The 23,084-nt window shown below is 45.3% G+C and overlaps 1 protein-coding gene across 2 annotated transcripts in view; it reads right to left on the reverse strand.

Annotated features, from left to right (window-relative positions):
- The window catches only part of THEGL (theg spermatid protein like), a 33,457-nt gene extending 11,413 nt beyond the window's left edge, over positions 1-22,044 (reverse strand). The window contains exons 1-6 of one of the 2 annotated variants that reach the window (XM_053370892.1): positions 21,920-21,970; positions 20,234-20,264; positions 13,538-13,602; positions 7,423-7,482; positions 4,892-5,017; positions 682-819 (exon numbers count right to left, since the gene is read on the reverse strand). In XM_053370892.1, coding sequence (XP_053226867.1) covers positions 682-819; positions 4,892-5,017; positions 7,423-7,482; positions 13,538-13,584 — 371 coding nt within the window. In that variant the 5' untranslated portion in view covers positions 13,585-13,602; positions 20,234-20,264; positions 21,920-21,970. Of the gene's footprint in view, positions 1-681; positions 820-4,891; positions 5,018-7,422; positions 7,483-13,537; positions 13,603-20,233; positions 20,265-21,919 lie in introns of both variants that reach the window. The other variant, XM_053370891.1, reaches the window with a different exon arrangement.
- Positions 22,045-23,084: the final 1,040 nt, after the last annotated feature.

Below are 23,084 nucleotides of genomic sequence, written 5' to 3' on the forward strand. Positions count from 1 at the left end.
GGTTGCCCCAAGAACTCTGGGCAACTTCCAACATATATAAAAACATAATAAAACATTTTTTAAACTTCCCTATACTTCAGCCTTCAGACGGCTCAGGGGATCAGAAAACTCCATACCCTCCAACATATCTCTGATGAAAATAGGAACGTCCAAAGGGAAAGCGAGACATTCCGGTATCAAATCAGAAACCAGGACGGCTTCTCTAAATCAGGGACTGCCCCTGGAGAACAGGGACACTTGGACGGTCTGAGATTGTCAAGACCATATGATCTAAAGCTCTACCTTCTCAGGCCCAGGGACCACCTTTAACTAAAACTCACTTTAAATTTTTTAACTGCACATGTCCATATGACTGGTTTCTCCATCATGACAGAGAAAATACTCCCCTTATAAGTTACTGGGTTCTGCTCAGTCTCTGCCCAGTTTCTGCCACCAGGGGTTTAGTAATTTGAAAGTAAGATATAATGTTGTTAATATTTTATTTCCTGAGGAATGTGACACCCAAAGCAGGCCATGGTCTCTGAGGATTTGTCTATAATTATGTTTGCATTATCCGTACTCTATATCTAGCGGGTTCCCACTGCTACCTTTTGAAGCTGCATTCATACAATGTCAGCCCCAATCCCTATTGATCCTGTCGCTTCTTGACAATCAACACAGTTGGCAGCACGAGTCTCTCACCTTTGTTTCAGGTACGTTTCTGCGCATCTTCTAGGTTCTGCTAGGTGTAATATCCGTTGGCTCGGGATTATAGAATATAATCCAGGAGGGCGGTGCCAGATCTCAGACGAACGGCCACAACTATACAAATGGATGGACCTTGGAAAAACCGCAAGGCGTCAGTGGAGGCGAGGCAGAGCTTGGCATTAATTCAAACAGCAAGTCAAAAGTGTGAGTTCCACCTTATTTTATTCATCCTGGTTCTACGTCGTGGTTTCTTTATTTTATTTCTTTATTATATTTATATCCCACTTCCCCTCCCCCCCCAAAGGAGCCCAGGGCTTATGATTAATATGAACAACTGCACCATCCAGGAAGAGAAGGGTTCTAGGCTAGCCTTCTCCATTCCATCATTGTGGATTTTTTAAAAAAATCATTTTGGGGTGGGAGTTGAAATGGTTATTTTAAGCCCCCCCAAAAAAGCCAACTTTTTAAAAAAAGTGTATTGATTTAAAAGAATATCTAAGTTTAATACAGATGTATTAAAGACACACAACCTCTTAAAAGGGAATCGTGGCAATTTATTAAAGGCTGCTTTTCTAGGGACCTCTGCTCAAATATAGTGCCAAACTGGCTGGCACTGTGTTAAGAAGCCACAAGGGACCCTGGACTTCTGTGTTCCCGAATTCTCCTTCCTCCTCTCATCGCATGCAGTGATTTCCTATCTCCACTTCTGGTTTGCAGCAACCCATTATTTGTCATTTCATCCAAACAGGTATTCTATGGTCTGTGCCTGCCTGCAAACTCCCCAAAGCCCTTACTATGCAACCTCTGGAGTGGAACAGGTTCCCCATCACTGTCCTATTCATTGAAAAAACATATAGCCATCTTGGCTAGAAATTTTCTTGGGAGGGGGGAAGTGAGATTATTAGGAAGCTGAATTCTGTGCCATCAGAGTATTCTGCACTACAGTCATACCTCGGGTTGATTGCGCATGAGCATGTTTGAGCATGTTTGAGTCGCGTTCCGCAGCAACCCAGAAGTAACGGAGCGCGTTACTTCCAGGTTTTGCTGCTTGCGCATGCGCAGACGCTCAAAATGATATCATGCGCATGCACAGAAGCGGCGGAAAGCGACGTGTGTGTGCGCAGACGTGCCGTCGCTAGTTACGTTTGCTTCTGGATGCGAACGGGGCTCCGGAACAGATCCCATTCATATCCAGAGGTACCACTGTATTTCTGTATCCCTCCGAAAGACCACACACACACACTGCCATTGATATGACAACACTTGTGCTATATGCACATATTCACTTGTAGCTGATATTTCTTGCCCCAAACAGGAATCTAGGGGGCAAGTCAGAGGCATGGAATATGCACTATATAGACTGTGCTTAAATCATTCCATGAATTGTTCCACTGTGCCTGAGGAACTGGCAGTCAAAAGTGCCCCAGTGCTGGGCCTGGAATTCAAATTAAAACATCCTGCAATTCCAGCACAAACAGCTGCTCACTTGGTGAGTCAGATCTCTTGGCAACCGAGAGTAATGGCGACATCCTTTTCACGATCTCTCCCTTCTGCCTGCCAGTTCTTGACGGAGAACCAAAATTAATCTGGAATGCCCTTATTATTACTTACGCCGTGAATAATAATACACGCCGGACTTTCTTCACTTCACCTAGAGAGACATCTTTGCAGCTCCGGAAGGTGATATTAATAGGAGACCAACACTTGGGGAAAGCAGTGGCCAATTTGGGGCAAGTCTTCATTACAAAATATATATTGGGAGGGTTCTATCACTGTTAGGATTTCCCCCAAAGAATCCTGGGAATTCTAAGGCACTGGCAAGAGGACATTGCCATGAAGACAGTATTAATAATAATAATAATAATAATAATAATAATAATAATAATAATATATTATTTATACTCCGCCCATCTGGCTAAGTTTCCCCAGCCACTCTGGGCGGCTTCCAATCGAGTGTTAAAAACAATACAGCATTAAATATTAAAAGCTTCACTAAGATGTCTTTTAAAGATAAGATAGCTGCTTATTTCCTTCACATCTGAAGGGAGGGATTTCCACAGGGCTGGCGCCACCACCGAGAAGGCCCTCTGTCTGGTTCCCTGTAACCTCACTTCTCTGATACACGTACGCAGGGGCGGAGGAAGGGGGTTGCGGTGGGTGCAGGCCACCCTGGGTGTCATCACTGGGGGGGTGACAAAATGTTGGGCGACACTCACCACATGGCCTGCAGCGTGCCTGAGCCATGCATCTTTCCTGGGAGAGAGGCGGTGGCTTGGGCGCATGCAGGCTCTGTGCTGCCCAAACAGTCCGCCCGCTGCCTCCCCCCACAGCTGTAGGGCGGCTGAGTGGGAGGAGGCAGGCAGACTCTGGAGGCCCTGCGGTGCGCCCCACCCTCGCCTCACCCCTATGGGCAGTTCGCCCCAGGTGCCTGAGCGGCTTCCTTCGCCACAGCAGGTACGGTCTTGGAGCACCATATCCAAGCTCAGAAGCAACACCAAAAACAGCAGCAGCACTTATTACTAGTGATGTGGTGTGGGTTGCCAGGGGCTGTGGCTTTCTGCTACCCATCTCCCCACTGTTGATATTTTCACCTCTCCCATTGCAAAAATCTCCTTATGTTTTCAGAAAGGAGGGAGCGGAAACTGCTCTTCACTTCTACCCCTGACTCTGTGGGTAGTTTGTGTGTTATCTATGTAGAGATTAGATGGCTGAGTGAGAGCTGTAACACTCATGCAAGCCAGTAGCTCTTTAGTTTTTAGTTTGCAGTAGCTATTAGAAATAAAAGAAGTTATGCTTTACAGCTTTCTTCCGTGTTGTTCATACTCTGCTGAGTTTGGTGCTCACAATGGGCAGTTGTGGGTCCAGGACACTTAGACCTGCTTTCCAGGATTGGAAGGTCTCTGGAAGCGCTCCAGTCGCCTAGCCCAGTCACGGAGGATCCAGATATTGAGCCCAGTTGTCAGCATTGGCTCAAAGGCATATTGACACCCACAGTGTATGGTCTGTCTCCCACACCATCTGCTATGCTGCACACCTAGTGTTATGTACTGAAGTTCTCACCCTGGGCCAGCAGGGGGATACTGTAGATAGTTATGCAAATAAGGGATCGAAAGTGACGTTCATTGATTGGATAGTTTTAGAAAATTGTTACAGTTACGTTGTACTGGAGCTCTATATAAGCAGGCTGGCTGAAAGCCTTCAGTTCAGTTCTGTTCTGGCCTGTGAATAAACAAGAGCTGTTTGAAGAATCACTGTGTCGTCTGATATGTTCACCCACAACTTAAGACCTAGAGTCCTGCTTGTCACAGTGGGTGCTGGAGAGGAGAGAAGGCCTCAGCGCAGGGAATAAGCGGGAGAAGATATAGCAGCCTCCTTGTCTCGCGGCATCACAGACGCATTTCAAAGTCTGCACCGTCCCAAATGGAAGCCATTAAATCGTGTGTGGGGAACCTTTGCTGCTCCAGACGGTGCTGAACTACAATTCCCATCATCCCTGGCCATTGACTATGTTTGCTGGGGCAGATGGGACTTGTAGTTCAGCTGTGGTCCCACGTTTCCCCACATCTGCCTTAAATGTATAGCTTTGTTTCTTTGCTGAGCAGTCTAACATGCCATATAGCAAGGTAAATAATAATAATAATAATAATAATAATAATAATAATAATTATTATTATTATTATTATTATTATTATTAAATTCATATCCCACCCTTCCACTGAGGGCCAGCTCCGAGGGCCTTCTGGTGATTCCCTCACTGTGAGATTACAGGGAACCAGGCAGAGGGCCTTCTCGGTAGTGGCACCTGCCCTGTGGAACACCCTCCCATCAGATGTCAGGGCAATAAGCAACTATCTTACTTTCGAAAGACATCTGAAGGCAGCTCTGTTTAGGGAAGCTTTTAATGTTTAATTCTGTATTGTGTTTTTAATATTCGGTTGGGAGCCACCAGAGTGGCTGAGGAAACCCAGCCAGATGGGCGGGGTATAAATAATAAATTATTATGATTATGATTATTATATATTATTCCTCCCAAACCTTTCTGCTTGGTTTCAAAAGAGGCTTGCCATAAACAGCATGGGAAGCTGCTGTTCAGGAAGCACAAATCCCAAGCTCCGCAGGGAATCAGAAGTACAATCCTTGACTTTGGCCTGAACCCACTCAGCTCCTGTATGCTTTTAAATGAGGGAAAGTAAGAATGACAAACCTGCGCGGGAGATTTGCATCTAGTTTCTTGGGTTTTGCCAGGCCTAAGACTCTTGAAGTTGGCCGACACATCAGAGCACGTGAGGAAAGGGGCCATATTGTATCTTGGTTTCCCCAGACTAACTTACTGTTGTGAATAAAAACAAAAGTGCCACTCAAACCATGGTTAGAAACTCCTGCACACAACCATAGGTTATCGCATTAAGCATTTATTCTTATATTACGCAAATCACTCACACACACGTATGCTGTTATAGTTGTTCTCACCCAAAATCATCTCTAAAGATCTGTGACTTTCTGGGAGCAAACTGATTAACGGTGATTTTACAACGGGAGGTCACTCATTTGATGGCTGTGGTTCCCCAATTTGGCTGGCTACCATTAATTTACACATATATCCCACACTTTCTGTCCACCTTACAAGATCTTTGAGACAGCTGAGAGCAGGAAATAAAAGCAATACTATTTTTTTAAAAAACTCACTTTTTAAAAAAAGTAAAGCCAAAAATTCTTTCAAGGGAAAAAGGCAGAAATAGAATTCAGGGCTCAACACCTTGTGCCCACAGCCAGAAGGTGCAAAAATGTCAACAATGATGGAGTCAGACAAACAGGAAATTCTAAGCCTGGTCACTGTCTCAGAGAAGACATGGCGTTGGGATACGGCTTTTCAAGTATCCCGGTCCTAAACCCTATATTCCTTGGGAGGTCACCAGTTCATGAGAATCACAACCAGGCAGGGGTACTGTTGTGCTTGGCTCCAAGTCATGGGTTTATCATAGCCATCTGGTTGGCCACTGTGAGAACAAGATGCTTTGACTGGGCCTAACAGGGCTGTTCTTATGTTCTCAGTGTACAGTGGTACCTCGGGTTAAGAACTTAATTCGTTCTGGAGGTCCGTTCTTAACCTGAAACTGTTCTTAACCTGAGGTACCACTTTAGCTAATGGGGCCTCCCGATGCCGCAACCGTGCGATTTCTGTTCTCATCCTGACGTAAAGTTCTTAACCCGAGGTACTATTTCTGGGTTAGCGGAGTCTGTAACCTGAAGCGTCTGCAACCTGAGGTACCACTGTACTTAAAGGTAAAGGTAAAGGGAACCCTGAGCATTAGGTCCAGTCGTGGCCGACTCTGGGGTTGCGGCGCTCATCTCGCTTTATTGGCCGAGGGAGCCGGCGTACAGCTTCCGGGTCATGTGGCCAGCATGACTAAGCCGCTTCTGGAGAACCAGAGCAGCACATGGAAACACCGTTTACCTTCCCACTGGAGTGGTACCTATTTATCTACTTGCACTTTGACATGCTTTCGAACTACTAGGTTGGCAGGAGCAGGGACCGAGCAACGGGAGCTCACCTCGTCGCGGGGATTCGAACCGCCGACCTTCTGATTGGCAAGTCCTAGGCTCTGTGGTTTAACCCACAGCGCCACCCACATCCCTACGCCACTGTATTTACTTTGGAGGAATCCAACCAAAGTGAGCTTGAAATGCACCAATAAGGGTAGAGTCACTCCAAAGCAAAATGCCGAAATGCTGAAACCATGGTGACCAGCACTTTCAAATATAGTCAAAAGGACCACTAAATATCTTTTCAAATAACCCGTGATCCATCTTCTGATGGTTTTCAAGCTACCCATAATACACCAGGCTTTATAACTGTTAAAAATTTGAAGGGCACAGTTTGAAGGTCTATGGGGCAGCATCCTTGCACTTTCAGTTCCATGAAGGAGAAAGGCGGGATATTGATGTCATAAATAAATAATATAAGTATAAATGCAGATTTATGTTTTAAATGTCACAGGAGGCAGGCTATTTTGCCTTTCAAATCAGCCCATATATTCGATTAATTTGCACCCTACTCCAAATCACCCAATCAGTTAATTTACCCCCCAATTCAATTCTCAACAGATCCTGGTCCAAATCAGTTTGATTCTCCTTCAGTTGCCTCCCCCCAAATTATCTCTAGATCATGTAATAATAATAATATTCTACCCAATAAACAAGATCACCTCCTCCAATCTAATTTTCTCCAAATTTCATTACCCATCCAGAATATACAGAAAGAAAAATATTCGGGACCTCTACTCCACAAGCCTGTCTTTGCTTTCAACCTCTAATGATGTAAAATATGGAGCTGATAATATGGGTCTTTAGTACAAGTCTGTCGTAAGATAATTGTGACAGCTATGGCTCCATCTGCACTATATATTTTAAGCACTATCACTTTCAACCCTCATGGCTTCCCCCAAAGACTCCTGGGAACTGGTTTCTTAAGAGTGCTGAGAGAAGTTAGGAGACCCATATTCTCCTCACATTCCCCTCACTTTGAAGAACAAGTCTTAATGCTCAATCCCTCTTCCCAGGGGACTCTGTGAGGCCAAACCACAGTTCCCAGAATTCTTTGAGGGAATAAAAGTGGTATGAAACCACTTTAAATGCATAATGCGGATGAGGCCTATGACAATGAGCACGTTAAGGTGCCAAATGCAAATAATTCTTATTGTGATTCACATCCTTTATGAAGCCACACAATCTTACCGGAAAAAGTTCCACACGTCTTTGATCTCCTTTGGTTTTGCAAGCTCTTCCAACCTGGAACTGAAAACTTGTACAGTTGCAAAACAAACAAGAAACACATAGGTGGATAAAACCACCGTGCATAAAGTGTAAGTTCCCTTCCAGGGCTAAGAAACCTTTCTTTTCTACATTCCCTTTCTGGGGCGCCACATGCCAATGGCGAGTGTGGCCAGAAACCAAAGTCAGTGTGGTGAACGATGTGACTCTTACCTTTGTACAATTGCCCACATTCTAACTAGGCAAAAACCAGGCATTTCCACACACAGAGACCTCCACCCAGGCAAGCAAGACCGCAAGCATATTAAAAAAAGTTAAAGGACCCCTGACAGTTAAGTCCAGTCGTGGACGACTCTGGGGTTGCGGTGCTCAACTCGCTTTACAGGCGAGGGAGCCAGCGTTTGTCTGCAGACAGTTTTTCTGGGTCATGTGGCCAGCATGACTAAGCTGCTTCTGGCGCAACAGAACACTGAAACCAGAGCAGTGCACGGAAATGCCGTTTACCTTCCCACCGGAGCAGTACCTATTCATCTACGTACTTGCACTTTTTGGTGTGCTTTCAAACTGCTGGGTTGACAGGAGCTGGGACTGAGCAACAGGAGCTCACCCCGTCGCGGGGATTCGAACCGCCGACCTTCTGATTGGCAAGCCCAAGAGGCTCAGTGGTTTAGACCACAGCGCCACCCGTGTCCCTTGCAAGCATATTTGTTGTTGTTGTTGTTTAGTCGTGTCCGACTCTTCGTGACCCCATGGACCAGAGCATGCCAGGCACCTCTGTCCTCCACTACCTCCCGCAGTTTGGTCAAACTCATGCTGGTAACCTCAAAAACACTATCCAACCATCTCGTTCTCTGTCGCCCCCTTCTCCTTGTGCCCTCCATCTTTCCCAGCATCAGTGTCTTCTCCAGGGAGTCTTCTCTTCTCATGAGGTGGCCAAAGTACTGGAGCCTCAGCTTCACGATCTGTCCTTCCAGTGAGCACTCAGGGCTGATTTCCTTAAGAATGGATGCGTTTGATCTTCTTGCAGTCCATGAGACTCTCAAGAGTCTTCTCCAGCACCATAATTCAAAAGCATCAATTCTTCGGCGATCAGCCTTCTTTATGGTCCAGCTCTCACTTCCATACATCACTACTGGGAAAACCATGGCTTTAACTATACGGACCTTTGTTGGCAAGGTGACGTCTCTACTTCTCAAGATGCTGTCTAGGCCTGTCATTGCCCTTCTCCCAAGAAGCAGGCGTCTTTTAATTTCGTGGCTGCTGTCACCATCTGCAGTGATCATGGAGCCCAAGAAAGTAAAATCTCTCACTGCCTCCATTTCTTCCCCTTCTATTTGCCAGGAGGTGATGGGACCAGTGGCCATGATCTTCGTTTTTTGATGTTGAGCCTCAGACCATATTTTGCGCTCTCCTCTTTCACCCTCATTAAAAGGTTCTTTAATTCCTCCTCACTTTCTGCCATCAAGGTTGTGTCATCTGCATATCTGAGGTTGTTGATATTTCTTCCGGCAATCTTAATTCCAGCTTGGGATTCATCCAGCCCAGCCTTTCGCATGATGTATTCTGCATATAAATTAAATAAGCAGGGAGACAAAATACAGCCTTGTCGTACTCCTTTCCCAATTTTGAACCAATCAGTTGTTCCATATCCAGTTCTAACTGTAGCTTCTTGTCCCACATAGAGATTTCTCAGGAGACAGATGAGGTGATCAGGCACTCCCATTTCTTTAAGAACTTGCCATAATTTGCTGTGGTCGACGCAGTCAAAGGTTTTTGCAAAGTCAATGAAGCAGAAGTAGATGTCTTTCTGGAACTCTCTAGCTTTCTCCATAATCCAGCGCATGTTTGCAATTTGGTCTCTGGTTCCTCTGCCTCTTCTAAATCCAGTTTGCACTTCTGGGAGTTCTCGATCCACATACTGCTTGAGCCTTCCTTGTAGAATTTTAAGCATAACCTTGCTAGCGTGTGAAAAGAGTGCAATTGTGCGGTAGTTGGAGCATTCTTTGGCACTGCCCTTCTTTGGGATTGGGATGTAGACTGATCTTCTCCAATCTTCTGGCCACTGCTGAGTTTTCCAAATTTGCTGGCATATTGAGTGTAGCACCTTAACAGCATCATCTTTTAAAATTTTAAATAGTTCAGCTGGAATACCATCACTTCCACTGGCGTTGTTATTTGCAGTGCTTTCTAAGGCCCATTTGACTTCACTCTCCAGGATGTCTGGCTCAAGGTCAGCAACTACACTACCTGGGGTATACGAGACATCCATATCTTTCTGGTATAATTCCTCTGTGTATTCTTGCCACCTCTTCTTGATGTCTTTTGCTTCTGTTAGGTCCTTACCACTTTTGTCCTTTATTATGGTAATCTTTGTACGAAATGTTCCTTTCATATCTCCAATTTTCTTGAACAGATCTCTGGTTCTTCCCATTCTGTTGTTTTCCTCTATTTGTTTGCATTGCTCGTTTAAGAAGGCCTTCTTGTCTCTCCTTGCTATTCTTTGGAAATCTGCATTCAATTTCCTGTATCTTTCACTATCTCCCTCGCATTTTGCTTGCCTTCTCTCCCCCGCTATTTGTAAGGCCTCATTGGACAGCCACTTTGCTTTCTTGCATTTCCTTTTCATTGGGATGGTTTTCGTTGCTGCCTCCTGTACAATGTTACGAGCCTCCATCCATAGTTCTTCAGGCACTCTGTCCACCAAATCTAAATCCTTAAACCTGTTCCTCACTTCCACTGTGTATTCATAAGGGATTTGACTTAGGTTGTATCTTGCCGGCCCTGTGGTTTTTCCTACTTTCTTCAGTTTAAGCTTGAATTTTGCTATAAGAAGCTGATGATCTGAGCCACAGTCAGCTCCAGGTCTTGTTTTTGCTGACTGTATAGAGCTTCTCCATCTTTGGCTGCAGAGAATATAATCAATCTGATTTCGATGCTGCCCATCTGCTGATGTCCATGTGTAGAGTCGTCTCTTGTGTTGTTGGAAAAGCGTGTTTGTGATGACCAGCTTGTTCTCTTGACAGAACTCTATTAGCCTTTGCCCTGCTTCATTTTGCTCTCCAAGGCCAAACTTGCCAGTTGTTCCTTTTATCTCTTGCCTCCCTACTATAGCATTCCAATCCCCTATAATGAGAAGAATATCTTTCTTTGGTGTCACTTCTATAAGGTGTTGTAAGTCTTCATAGAATTGGTCAATTTCAGTTTCTTCAGCACCAGTGGTTGGTGCATAAACTTGGATTACTGTGATGTTAAAAGGTCTGCCTTGGATTCGTATCGAGATCATTCTATCATTTTTGAGATTGCATCCCAGTACAGCTTTCGCCACTCTTTTGTTGACTATGAGAGCCACTCCATTTCTTTTACGGGTTTCTTGCCCACAGTAGTAGATGTGATGGTCATCCGAACTGAATTCGCCCATTCCCGTCCATTTTAGTTCACTGATGCCCAGGATGTCAATATTTATTCTTGCCATCTCATTTTTTACCACCTCCAACTTACCCAGGTTCATGGTTCTTACATTCCAGGTTCCTATGCAATATTTTTCTTTACAGCATTGGACTTTCCTTTCTCTTCCAGGCATATCCGCAACTGAGCGTCCTTTCGGCTTTGGCCCAGCCGCTTCATCAGCTCTGGATCTACTTGTACTTGCCCTCCGCTCTTCCCCAGTAGCATGTTGGACGCCTTCCGACCTGAGGGGCTCATCTTCCAGCGTCATAACTTTTATATGCCTGTTGCCTTTGTCCATGGAGTTTTCTTGGCAAGGATACTGGAGTGGCTTGCTGGTTCCTCCTCCAGGTGGATCACGTTTGGTCAAAACTCTCCACTATGACCTGTTCATCTTGTGTGCCCTGCTCGGCGTAGTTCATAGCTTCTCTGAGTTCTTCAAGCCCCTTCGCCATCACTGCCTTGCAAGCATATTATACCAGTGCAAATGTTTGGGATCAGAACACCAGACAGTCTATGCAAAATGTTCTTATTAGAATTCCAGTCAAAGAGCTTATTCTGTTTTATTTTTATTATTTGCATTTCCAGAAGCAGGCTGGAGTCTTGAGGGTTCCTGTATTCCTACTTCCCTGTTCCTACTGCTCTGCCTTGAGAATGCTTACAGAAAACTGACAAGAAGATGACAGGTTATTATGTTCATTTGATGCAAATAAAAACCAAAAACCAAAAAAAAACCTGATAATGGACTTTGCTAATTACATTTGAACTCCAAAGTCATTCCGTCATGTACAAAACATGCTCCTAGGCAAAGGCTTCCTTGAGAGACACCTTTGCACCTGAGGCGATAGGCCTTTTCTTCAAGCCAGGACAAGCCAAGGCACTTTTTATAAGCAAACAGCCTCCTAACCAAGCAGGGCTTATGATGTTTTCTTGACAGACAGGGGCAGGAGAGTAAATACCAAGAGAGGAAGAGAGAATGAGAGAGCTCTGCGTTCCCTCCCTTTTCAGCAGTTTGTTAAAAAGGCAGGGAAGTTAAGTACAGCGCAGTCAGGGACCAGACCTAGTGTGGGTGGGGCGTTCTCCATCCCACAGTCTTGCTGAGAGTAGCTGTTGACCTGGCAAGGTGGTGAGATCAAGGATCTAGGATTTCCTTGTAATTGAGACTGTCTATCAATCACAGGGGACGCGGGTGGCGCTGTGGGTAAAAGCCTCAGCGCCTAGGGCTTGCCGATCGAAAGGTCGGCGGTTCGAATCCCCGCGGCGGGGTGCGCTCCCGTTGCTCGGTCCCAGTGCCTGCCAACCTAGCAGTTCGAAAGCACCCCCAGGTGCAAGTAAATAAATAGGGAGCGCTTACTGGCGGGAAGGTAAACGGCGTTTCCGTGTGCTGCGCTGGCTCGCCAGATGCAGCTTTGTCACGCTGGCCACGTGACCCAGAAGTGTCTCCGGACAGTGCTGGCCCCTGGCCTCTTAAGTGAGATGGGCGCACAACCCCAGAGTCTGTCAAGACTGGCCCGTACGGGCAGGGGTACCTTGACCTTGACTTGATCAATCACAGAGGCTGATACTGCACATCTGTAGCACACAAGGCAAAAGTACAGGCAGCCCCAACCAGAGACTAAGGCCCAGTTATGGATGAGTTTTGTGGTTCTATCTCCGACAGATCCCAGCAAATTTGTTTTTTTAAAATACCCTTCCTACAGCCAACTTTCTCCAAAGGATTTGCAGGTGACCAGGCTCCTATTTTGCTGGCTGCCCTCTAGCCAGGTATTTGGCTGTACTTAGCCCAGTCAGTACAAGTACTAGTAGATTCAGAGCTGATGAAGCGGCTGGGCCAAAGCTGAAAGGTCGCTCAGTTGCCGATATGCCTGGAAGCGAAAGGAAAGTCCAATGCTGTAAAGAAAAATATTGCATAGGAACCTGGAATGTAAGAACCATGAACCTGGGTAAGTTGGAGGTGGTCAAAAATGAGATGGCAAGAATAAATATTGACATCCTGGGCATCAGTGAACTAAAATGGACAGGAATGGGCGAATTCAGTTCAGATGACCGTCATATCTACTACTGTGGGCAAGAATCCCGTAAAAGAAATGGAGTGGCCCTCATAGTCAACAAAAGAGTGGCGAAAGCTGTACTGGGATGCAATCTCAAAAATGATAGAATGATCTCGATACAAATCCAAGGCAAACCTTTTAACATCACAGTAATCCAAGTTTATGCACCAACCACTGGTGCTGAAGAAACTGAAATTGATCCTGAAGCTGAGGCTCCAATACTTTGGCCACCTCATGAGAAGAGAAGAATCCCTGGAAAAGACCCTGATGTTGGGAAAGATGGAGGGCACAAGGAGAAGGGGACGACAGAGGGCGAGGTGGTTGGACAGTGTTCTCGAAGCTACCAGCATGAGTTTCACCAAACCCCGGGGGGCAGTGGAAGACAGAAGTGCCTGGCGTGCTCTGGTCCAGGGGGTCACAAAGAGGCGGACACGACTAAACAACAACAACAAAAGCCCAGTCAGGCAGAAACTGTGTGGCGATCCCAGCTCAGATTGTTGACGTGCTAGAAATGACAGACTGGCGTAATCTAGAACCACGAAACAGGCCAAGGTAGCTCCAAAACTCTGTATGTAAACAGATACCTTTTTCCTGTTCCTTCCTGATTTGCTTCCAGGTTTGCTTCCATCATTGCTGTACAATCCAACACCTAGAAGTTGAAAGATATAAAACAGTTTTTGTGACTGGGCTCAGGTGCACAGGCGGTCCTAGAATGTTACTAAGGAGTATAGAATCACAGAATTGTAGGGTTGTGGGTTCGAGGAGGCCCAACACCCTGCAAGGTGGGGCTCAAACGCACAACCCTCAGACGAACAGTCTCAAACTGTTCCGACCATAGCTGTCAACTTTTTCCTTTTTTAAGGGAAATTCCTTTATTCCGAATAGGATTCCTCGCAAGAAAAGGGAAAAGTTGACAGCTATGGTTCCGACTGAGCTATCAGCCTGACATACATAATAGAGAAAGTAAAGCTGCAATATGCCTACTAAACCGGGAGTGAGCACCACTGAATTAATCTGCAGACGTTCTTGTTTTCTTATGCGGGACAGTGTAAATGGGGAGGGGTGAGTTTAGTACATTATAAAAGAACCAAACATACTGCCAAATAATTACTTTGACAGGAGAATTCCGACACACCCTTTTCTTGTTTGATACAGGAAGCCCTCCCGGGTTTATTTGCTATTTGTCATATGCATTCTTCCCCAGGACTACACCTCAATGAAAATCTAGTCTCATAGCCAGTATCAGCACCTGCCTTTGTCCCTCCTCCCACATCCATGGACAATCAGTTGCTACAGGAGAGATAAACACAGATTAGCACAGAATAATAGGTAGAGAGACTCTACAGTCCCCTTCAGTTTCCTCTGCCTGTGTCCAGGTGAGCTTTCAGAACTCTGAACAGTCAAAGCCTGGCTTACGTAGAATCACAGAATTGTAGAGTTGGGACCGCAAGGGGCATCTAGTCCAACCCCCAGCAGGGCCAGATTTAGGTTTGACGAGGCCCTAAGCTACTGAAGGCAATGGGGCCCTTTATATGTCCAGCTGTCCTTTGTCAACAACAATTTGTCCCTGTTTTTTGTGTTGAATATATGCTATATGGTAATTTATGGACCTAATAGGTATCTATTTGCACATAAGAAAATATGTATTTTATCAAAGTAATTGTTGAACTGAAATAAATTAAGAAGAAGTATATTAATAGTGAAATACAATTAAGAAGAAGTATATTAATAGTGAAATACAATTAAGAAGAAGTACATTAATAGTGAAATAATTATTAAGCTCTAACTTAAAATGTCTCTCTCCTCTATGCAGGGACCAGCTCTTGACAGATCGAACAATAAATATGTTACTTTGATAATGGTACAGTTGTTAGAGCAGGGGTTCCCAAACTTGGGTCGCTGGCTATTTTTTTGGACTACAACTCCCATCACCCCTAGCTAGGACCAGTAGGCAGAGATGATGGGAAATGTAGTCTAGAAACAGCTGGAGACCCAAGTTTGGGAAACTCTGGATTAGAACATCCAAATAGGACTGGGAAGACCCCCTCAGCCATGAAAAGAGTTGAGTGACTGTGTAGGCTACTCAGCCTACTCTTCCCTTCAGATTGTGCTGAGAATAAAAAGGGAAAAGAGAACCACTTACTGTGCTTTCAGCTCTATGGAGGAGAGATGGGATACAAATGTAAATAAATGCTTTAAAACTCTTTAAGGTGCCACAAGTTTTGTGGCTGGTGCAACAGTGGATCGGGAGGGCTCAACTTGAAAAACAATATATTCCTAATAACAGGCATCGAATAAGATTTTGTTGGGAAAGAAAAAAAGTGAAGTCATTATTCATATACTTTGCCCAACATCATTAATATGTAGAAGTTACAGGTGGGGTTATAATGCGTGAGTTCTGCTCTCTTCTCATTTTTGTTTTCTAGTGTTGCTGAAATATCTTGCAGGCCGGATATTGTAAAATGCATGTCCCAAGCAACAATTAAAATCACACTCAACTCAGAGCTTGTAGGGCAGCGGCTGAAGAAGGAACAAAAAGGGTTTTCTTGTGTGAGTTTCTTGTGGCTGATTAGCTGCTTTCTCTGTGCAAAGGTCAGAGGGGGCAGGGCTTCTGTTGAGGTAGGGGATTAGCTGTGGGAGGAGCTTGTCAGAGCTTGTAGGGCAGCGGCTGAAGAAGGAACAAAAAGGGTTTTCTTGTGTGAGTTTCTTGTGGCTGATTAGCTGCTTTCTCTGTGCAAAGGTCAGAGGGGGCAGGGCTTCTGTTGAGGTAGGGGATTAGCTGTGGGAGGAGCTTGTCAGAGCTTGTAGGGCAGCGGCTGAAGAAGGAACAAAAAGGGTTTTCTTGTGTGAGTTTCTTGTGGCTGATTAGCTGCTTTCTCTGTGCAAAGGTCAGAGGGGGCAGGGCTTCTGTTGAGGTAGGGGATTAGCTGTGGGAGGAGCTTGTCAGAGCTTGTAGGGCAGCGGCGCGCGCCTAGCGGCGCGCGCAGTTTGATCCATCTTTTAGATTTAGGGGAGCTAGTCTCAAACGTTTGTTGGGGGAGATATAGGTTTATTTGGGGGGATTTATTTGTCCTGTCTTCACGCTTTTTATGATGGAGGACCGCTGTAGTCACCCCCAACGACACCTTCTCAAGATGGAGGGTGAGGGAACAGCTGCAGTCGCCTGTGGTTCCTGCGCAATGTTTGCCATCTTCCCAAAGGTTGCAGGCAGCTTTACCTGCAGCAATTGCATGTTGATTGCCCTCTTAGAAGACAAAGTCCAGCAACTGGAGGAACGTGTAGCTACGCTCCAAAGAATTAGAGAGCTGGAGCTCTTCTTGGAAGCAACAGAGCACACCGTCTCACCAAGGAGGAGACAGGGGACTCCCCTGAGAAGGAGGCTAGTTCACCAACACAGGAGCCAGATATATGGAGAAACGTGACTCAAAGAAGTAGGAGGCCCAGGGTTCGCTCTGATTGTTTAGAAATACGCAATCGCTTTGAGGTCCTTTCCCCTAGCATGGAAGACGAAGAGCAGACTCCATTTGAGGATCTCTCCCTCATTACAGTCGATCAGGTATATGAAGACGAGCAGCAAAGGCAGTCTTCAGGGAATGTGCAGGCGACCTTGGAACGGACAGCTCACGGAAGAACCCCGACCAGACCTAAGAGGAGGCGTGTAGTGGTGATAGGGGATTCCCTACTGAGGGGAACAGAAGCAGTGATCTGTGGGCCTGACAAGATGTCTCGGGAAGTGTGCTGTCTCCCCAGGGCTAAGATCCAAGATGTAACTGAACGACTGCAAGGAATCATAAAACCCACTGACAAATACCCCTTCCTCTTGGTTCATGTGGGAACCAATGACACTGCAAGCAATAGCCTCCAGAAGATCAAAAGAGATTACGAGGCTCTGGGCAGGAAATTGAAGCAATTAAATGCACAAATTGTCATCTCATCTGTCCTCCCAGTTGAACGACGTGGCCCAGGGAGAGAGGGAAAAATAGTGGAAGTGAACAACTGGCTTCGCAAATGGTGTAAACAGGAACGGTTTGGATTCTTAGATCACGGAATGCAGTTTCTTGAAGATGGACTTCTGGCAAGCGATGGGCTGCACCTCACAACGGTTGGTAGGAATGTTTTTGCAAAAAATCTCAGAAACCTCATCAGGAGGGCTTTAAACTGACTAATGTGGGGGAGGGAGACAGTGCTCCTGAAGGTAGGAGTCTATCAATTGATGAAGATGATCATCCAAATGTCATAGACCGAATGGAGCAAACAGCACGCAGACCTAGTGGTGGGAGGAAAAAATCCTTAAATAAGAGACACGGGGGAATGATTAATGGACTTCAATGTCTGTACACTAATGCGCAAAGTATGGGAAATAAACAAGATGAGCTTGAGCTCTTGGTACAGCAAACTAAATATGACATAATAGGCATCACTGAAACCTGGTGGGATAAGTCCCACGATTGGAATGTAATAATGGAGGGATACAATCTATTTCAGAGAAACAGACCAGACAAGAAAGGAGGAGGAGTGGCGTTATATGTCAGGGATGTGTATACCTGTGAAGAGATCCAAGATTTAGAACCTCAAAGCCAAAGTGAGAGCATTTGGGTCAAAATTAAGGGAGAGAAGAATAACAGTGACCTCATTGTGGGAGTTTACTATAGATCCTCAAGCCAAACGGAGGACATAGATGATGCCTTCCTGGAACAGATGGCCAAGCATGCAAAAGGAAGGGAGATAGTAGTAATGGGGGACTTCAATTACCCGGATATTTGTTGGATGTCAAACTCAGCCAAGAGCATAAGGTCAAACAGATTCCTCACTGGCCTTGCAGACAACTTCATTGTCCAGAAAGTGGGAGAAGCTACAAGAGGAACAGCCATTTTAGATCTGGTCCTAACCAATGTTGATGACCTGGTTAGTGGGGTAGAAGTGGAAGGATCATTAGGCGCGAGTGATCATGCTCTTCTGAAGTTTACTATACAGCGGAAAGGAGCAGCCAAGCATACTAGGACTCAATTTCTCGACTTTAAGAAAGCCGACTTCATAAAACTTAGGGAAGTGCTGGGTGATATCCCATGGACAGTAATACTAAAAGGAAAGGGAGTTCATGATGGCTGGGAGTTTGTTAAGAGGGAGATAGTAAAAGCACAACTTCAGGCAATACCAATGAGACGGAAACATGGAAGGTGCCTAAAGAAGCCAGGGTGGCTATCTAAAGAACTTTTAACTGAGTTAAGATTAAAAAAGGATGTGTACAAAAAATGGAAAAGGGGGGAAACCACCAAAGAGGAATTCAAACAAATAGCCAGCACGTGTAGACACAAAGTCAGAAAAGCTAAAGCACAGAATGAACTCAGGCTTGCTAGAGAGGTTAAAAGCAACAAAAAAGGCTTTTATGGGTATGTTCGTAGCAAAAGGAAGAACAAAGAAACAGTGGGGTCACTCAGAGGAGAAGATGGTGAAATGCAAACAGGGGACACAGAAAGGGCTGAACTCCTCAATGCCTTCTTTGCCTCAGTCTTCTCCGATAAAGAAAACAATGCCCGACCTGAAGAATTTGGAGCAAATGATTCAGCAGAGGAAACACAGCCCAGAATAACTAAGGAGATAGTACAAGAATACTTGGCTAGTCTAGATGTATTCAAGTCTCCAGGGCCAGATGAACTGCATCCAAGAGTATTAAAAGAACTGGCAGATGTGATTTCAGAACCACTGGCAGTCATCTTTGAGAATTCCTGGAGAACAGGCGAAGTCCCGGCAGACTGGAGGAGGGCAAATGTTGTCCCTATTTTCAAAAAGGGGAAAAGAGAGGACCCAAATAATTACCGCCCAGTCAGTCTGACATCAATACCAGGGAAGATTCTGGAGCAGATCATTAAGCAAACAGTCTGTGAGCACCTGGAAAGGAATGCTGTGATCACCAATAGTCAGCATGGATTTCTGAAAAATAAGTCATGTCAGACTAACCTGATCTCGTTTTTTGACAGAATTACAAGCCTGGTAGATGAAGGGAACGCAGTGGATGTAGCCTACCTTGATTTCAGCAAGGCATTTGACAAGGTGCCCCATGATATTCTTGTAAAGAAGCTGGTAAAATGCGGTCTTGACTATGCTACCACTCAGTGGATTTGTAACTGGCTGACTGACCGAACCCAAAGGGTGCTCATCAATGGTTCCTCTTCATCCTGGAGAAGAGTGACTAGTGGGGTGCCACAGGGTTCTGTCTTGGGCCCGGTCTTATTCAACATCTTTATCAACGACTTGGATGATGGACTCAAGGGCATCCTGATCAAATTTGCAGATGACACCAAACTGGGAGGGGTGGCTAACACCCCAGAGGACAGGAACACACTTCAAAACGACCTTGACAGATTAGAGAACTGGGCCAAAACAAACAAGATGAATTTTAACAGGGAGAAATGTAAAGTATTGCACTTGGGCAAAAAAAATGAGAGGCACAAATACAAGATGGGTGACACCTGGCTTGAGAGCACTACATGTGAAAAGGATCTAGGAGTCTTGGTTGACCACAAACTTGACATGAGCCAACAGTGTGACGCGGCAGCTAAAAAAGCCAATGCAATTCTGGGCTGCATCAATAGGAGTATAGCATCTAGATCAAGGGAAGTAATAGTGCCACTGTATTCTGCTCTGGTCAGACCTCACCTGGAGTACTGTGTCCAGTTCTGGGCACCACAGTTCAAGAAGGACATTGACAAACTGAAACGTGTCCAGAGGAGGGCAACCAAAATGGTCAAAGGCCTGGAAACGATGCCTTATGAGGAACGGCTAAGGGAGCTGGGCATGTTTAGCCTGGAGAAGAGGAGGTTAAGGGGTGATATGATAGCCATGTTCAAATATATAAAAGGATGTCACATAGAGGAGGGAGAAAGGTTGTTTTCTGCTGCTCCAGAGAAGCGGACACGGAGCAATGGATCCAAACTACAAGAAAGAAGATTCCACCTAAACATTAGGAAGAACTTCCTGACAGTAAGAGCTGTTCGACAGTGGAATTTGCTGCCAAGGAGTGTGGTGGAGTCTCCTTCTTTGGAGGTCTTTAAGCAGAGGCTTGACAACCATATGTCAGGAGTGCTCTGATGGTGTTTCCTGCTTGGCAGGGGGTTGGACTCGATGGCCCTTGTGGTCTCTTCCAACTCTATGATTCTATGATTCTATGATTCTATGATTCTATGAAAGCTCGTCTAAGAAGCTGCAGTCAAGGAAAAAGTGAGCGATGGTTACAGAACTTGGAGCAAGTAACCACAGAGGCCCTGGAATTTCTCTCTTACCTTTCACCTGATTGAAAACCAGGGAGAGAAACTGCAAAGGAAGCAAAAAGAACAGGTGGGTTTTAATGTCTGCAACCTGTGCACTCAAACCTCAAATTACCAGCAATTACATACAGAACAAATGCTCCCTGTGCACTGACTTTTAACTAACAAGGAGTTTTTCCACCTAATTAAAGGTTACTTTGTTCCAGCAAAGCAATGGCTTTGGCATTTTGTGTATTGCGACTGCTGGCAACCCTGCATCTCCCTTGAATATCAGGGTATCGGAATGAGAACCAGGGTACACTGTCAGAATGCAATTCTACCTTTTGAATTCACACACTGCCTCAGATACACCTACACCAGCTGAAATCAGGAGGTTTTTAATGTTTGATGCTTTATTGTGTTTTTAATATTCTGTTGGGGGCTGCCCAGAGTGGCTGGGGAAACCCAGTCAGATAGGGAGCATATAAACAAAATAATAATAATAATAATAATAATAATAATAATAATAATAATAATTTTATTACTTATACCCCGCTCATCTGGCTGGGTTTCTCCAACCACTCTGGGCGACTTACAGCATATATATTATTACTATTTATTATTTATTTATTGAATTTATATACCACCCTATACTCAGACCTCTCAGGGCGGCTCACAGAACAAAATCAGAACACAAAACCACAAAATATATAATCAAAATGAAAACAACAACCCAATAACCCATAATAAATATAATAAAACATCACACATTAAAAACTTCACAATACAGGGTTGTTCTCAGGTGTCTTTTAAAAGTTATGCAGTTCTTCATCTCCTTGACATCTGAAGGGAGGGCGTTCCACAGGGAAGGTGCCACTACCGAGAAGGCCCTCTGCCTGGTTCCATGTAACTTCACACTTCGTAGTGAGGGAACCGCCAGAAGACCATCGAAGGTAGACCTCAGTGTCTGGGCTAAGTGATGGGGGTGGAGGTACCCTTCAGGTATACTGGGATGAGGCTATTGTTTTTATTTTAGAAATTCTATACAATGAGAATTGACAACTTTCATGGGACAGGATTTGGATTGCCTGACTTGCACCTTACTTTGAATTATTATTATTATTATTATTATTATTATTATTATTATTATTACTTCTGCACAAGTATTACAAGGACATTGTCCTCTTTTGTATATGGCCACTACCCTGGCTCTCTCTCAGTGGCATCCTGGGCAGATATGGAAAGAAAGCGGAAAGTATCTCATTCCCTCCTCTACAAACACCAGCCTTCTAGCGCCAAGCTGTCCCACTTTCCCCCTAAAACTGCAGGTTTACAGAAGCCAGGTTTGCTGGACACCAGGTGGCCTTCTGCGGGGAAGACCACTTTTCAATAGGGGTCGTCTCTTTCATTCCCATATTGTTTCCGTTGTACTCTTCTTCTTTCCTTCCGATAAAACGGAATTTTTTCCAAAAAGAGAAGGGAGCTTTCTGCTCCTGCTCGGAGCGATTGGCTGAGAAAGTTGCTTCCCGTCGGAAAAGGAGTGCGCTCTGCACATACTCAGAAATCACACCCCCTTTAAGCCGTTTCCCCCCCCCCAAACAACAACGTTGCACTCTTAAAAGAGGATATGCACTCTGCATATGCGCAGAGGCAAACTCCTCCAGGTGCCGGAATTTTCTCCCGGAAGGAACTGTGGCTCTGCAGAGTCTTCTTTTCACGCACCTTCCTCTGCCTGCACCATCCTGCACTGAAGGCGCATCTTCTAGATCTCCCCGCTGCAAAAAAAGAGAGAGAGAGAGAAGACACGCACGCGCTCTGCCGGCGCGCCCCTGTTTGTTTCGGTTGCCCGGGTAACCAGCGACTCACGCGCTTCTAGCCCTCGCTCCCTCCGGGCCTTCTGCAATGGCCGCCATGCGCTCAGCCAGCCGCCAGAGGGCGCTCCGACTGCTATAAGTTCTCTGGTTGCCTTACACATAGAATCAGAAAAAGAGTTGGAAAGGGACCCTGACCATAGCTGTCAACTTACAGATTTGAAAATAAGGGACCAGCAGCCTCGAAAATAAGGGAGTTTGGCTTGCCTGATACAGAAATCCGGCACTGATGGAGCCAGGCTGCTTTGGCTGCGACTGACTGTGTTTTGCAGGGGGTTGGACTATTTGATCCTAAGGGTCTACGACTCCCACCAAAGAAGAGGGGCAGACAAAACTGATGAACGAAGTCGAGATGGCAAAGCTTCCAGGCAGAATTAGAAACCAGGAAGAGGACCTCTTTAATAAAGAATGGGGAAAGTTTATAATTTAGTTGAAAAGCTATTGTAAAGAGTTACATACATTGGTAGGGTTGACAGAAAACTTACAGTAAAAATTTGAACTATGGATGGACAAATGATTTATAAAAATAGAGTTATGAAAGGGATGCAGAGGGGGAAATCACTACATTAAGATGCTGCACTGGTTGGAGGGGATGCTAAGCAGCACGTCGGGGCTGCCGTCGTCCTGGCGCTAAAGTGATGCTTCAGGTTAAGAACAGTTTCAGGTTAAGCACGGACCTCCGGAACGAATTAAGTACTTAACCAGAGGTACCACTGTATAGCTTTTGGGCTTTTTAAAATAAGAGATTTTTCTCCACCCCGTGGAGGCTTTCGATTCAGTTTCAATGACCCCTACGCCTTCGATTTTGCTCCCAAGTTCTGGGAGGGAACAATTGGTATAATCCACAAAGGCAGCCTTTCCCAACTTGAGTGCCCACCAGCGTTGTCTCCGTCACGTGTCTCGTTAAAATAAATGCAAGCTGCTCAAGAACAGAAAAGGTGCTGGTGGGCTGCGCCCAAGGAGGCAGGAACCGGTTCAAATGAGTCAGGAGAGACGGGTGAATCAGCTGGCTAAGT

Source organism: Podarcis raffonei, chromosome 17 (assembly GCF_027172205.1).
Source record: "Podarcis raffonei isolate rPodRaf1 chromosome 17, rPodRaf1.pri, whole genome shotgun sequence".
NCBI lineage: Eukaryota > Metazoa > Chordata > Lepidosauria > Squamata > Lacertidae > Podarcis > Podarcis raffonei.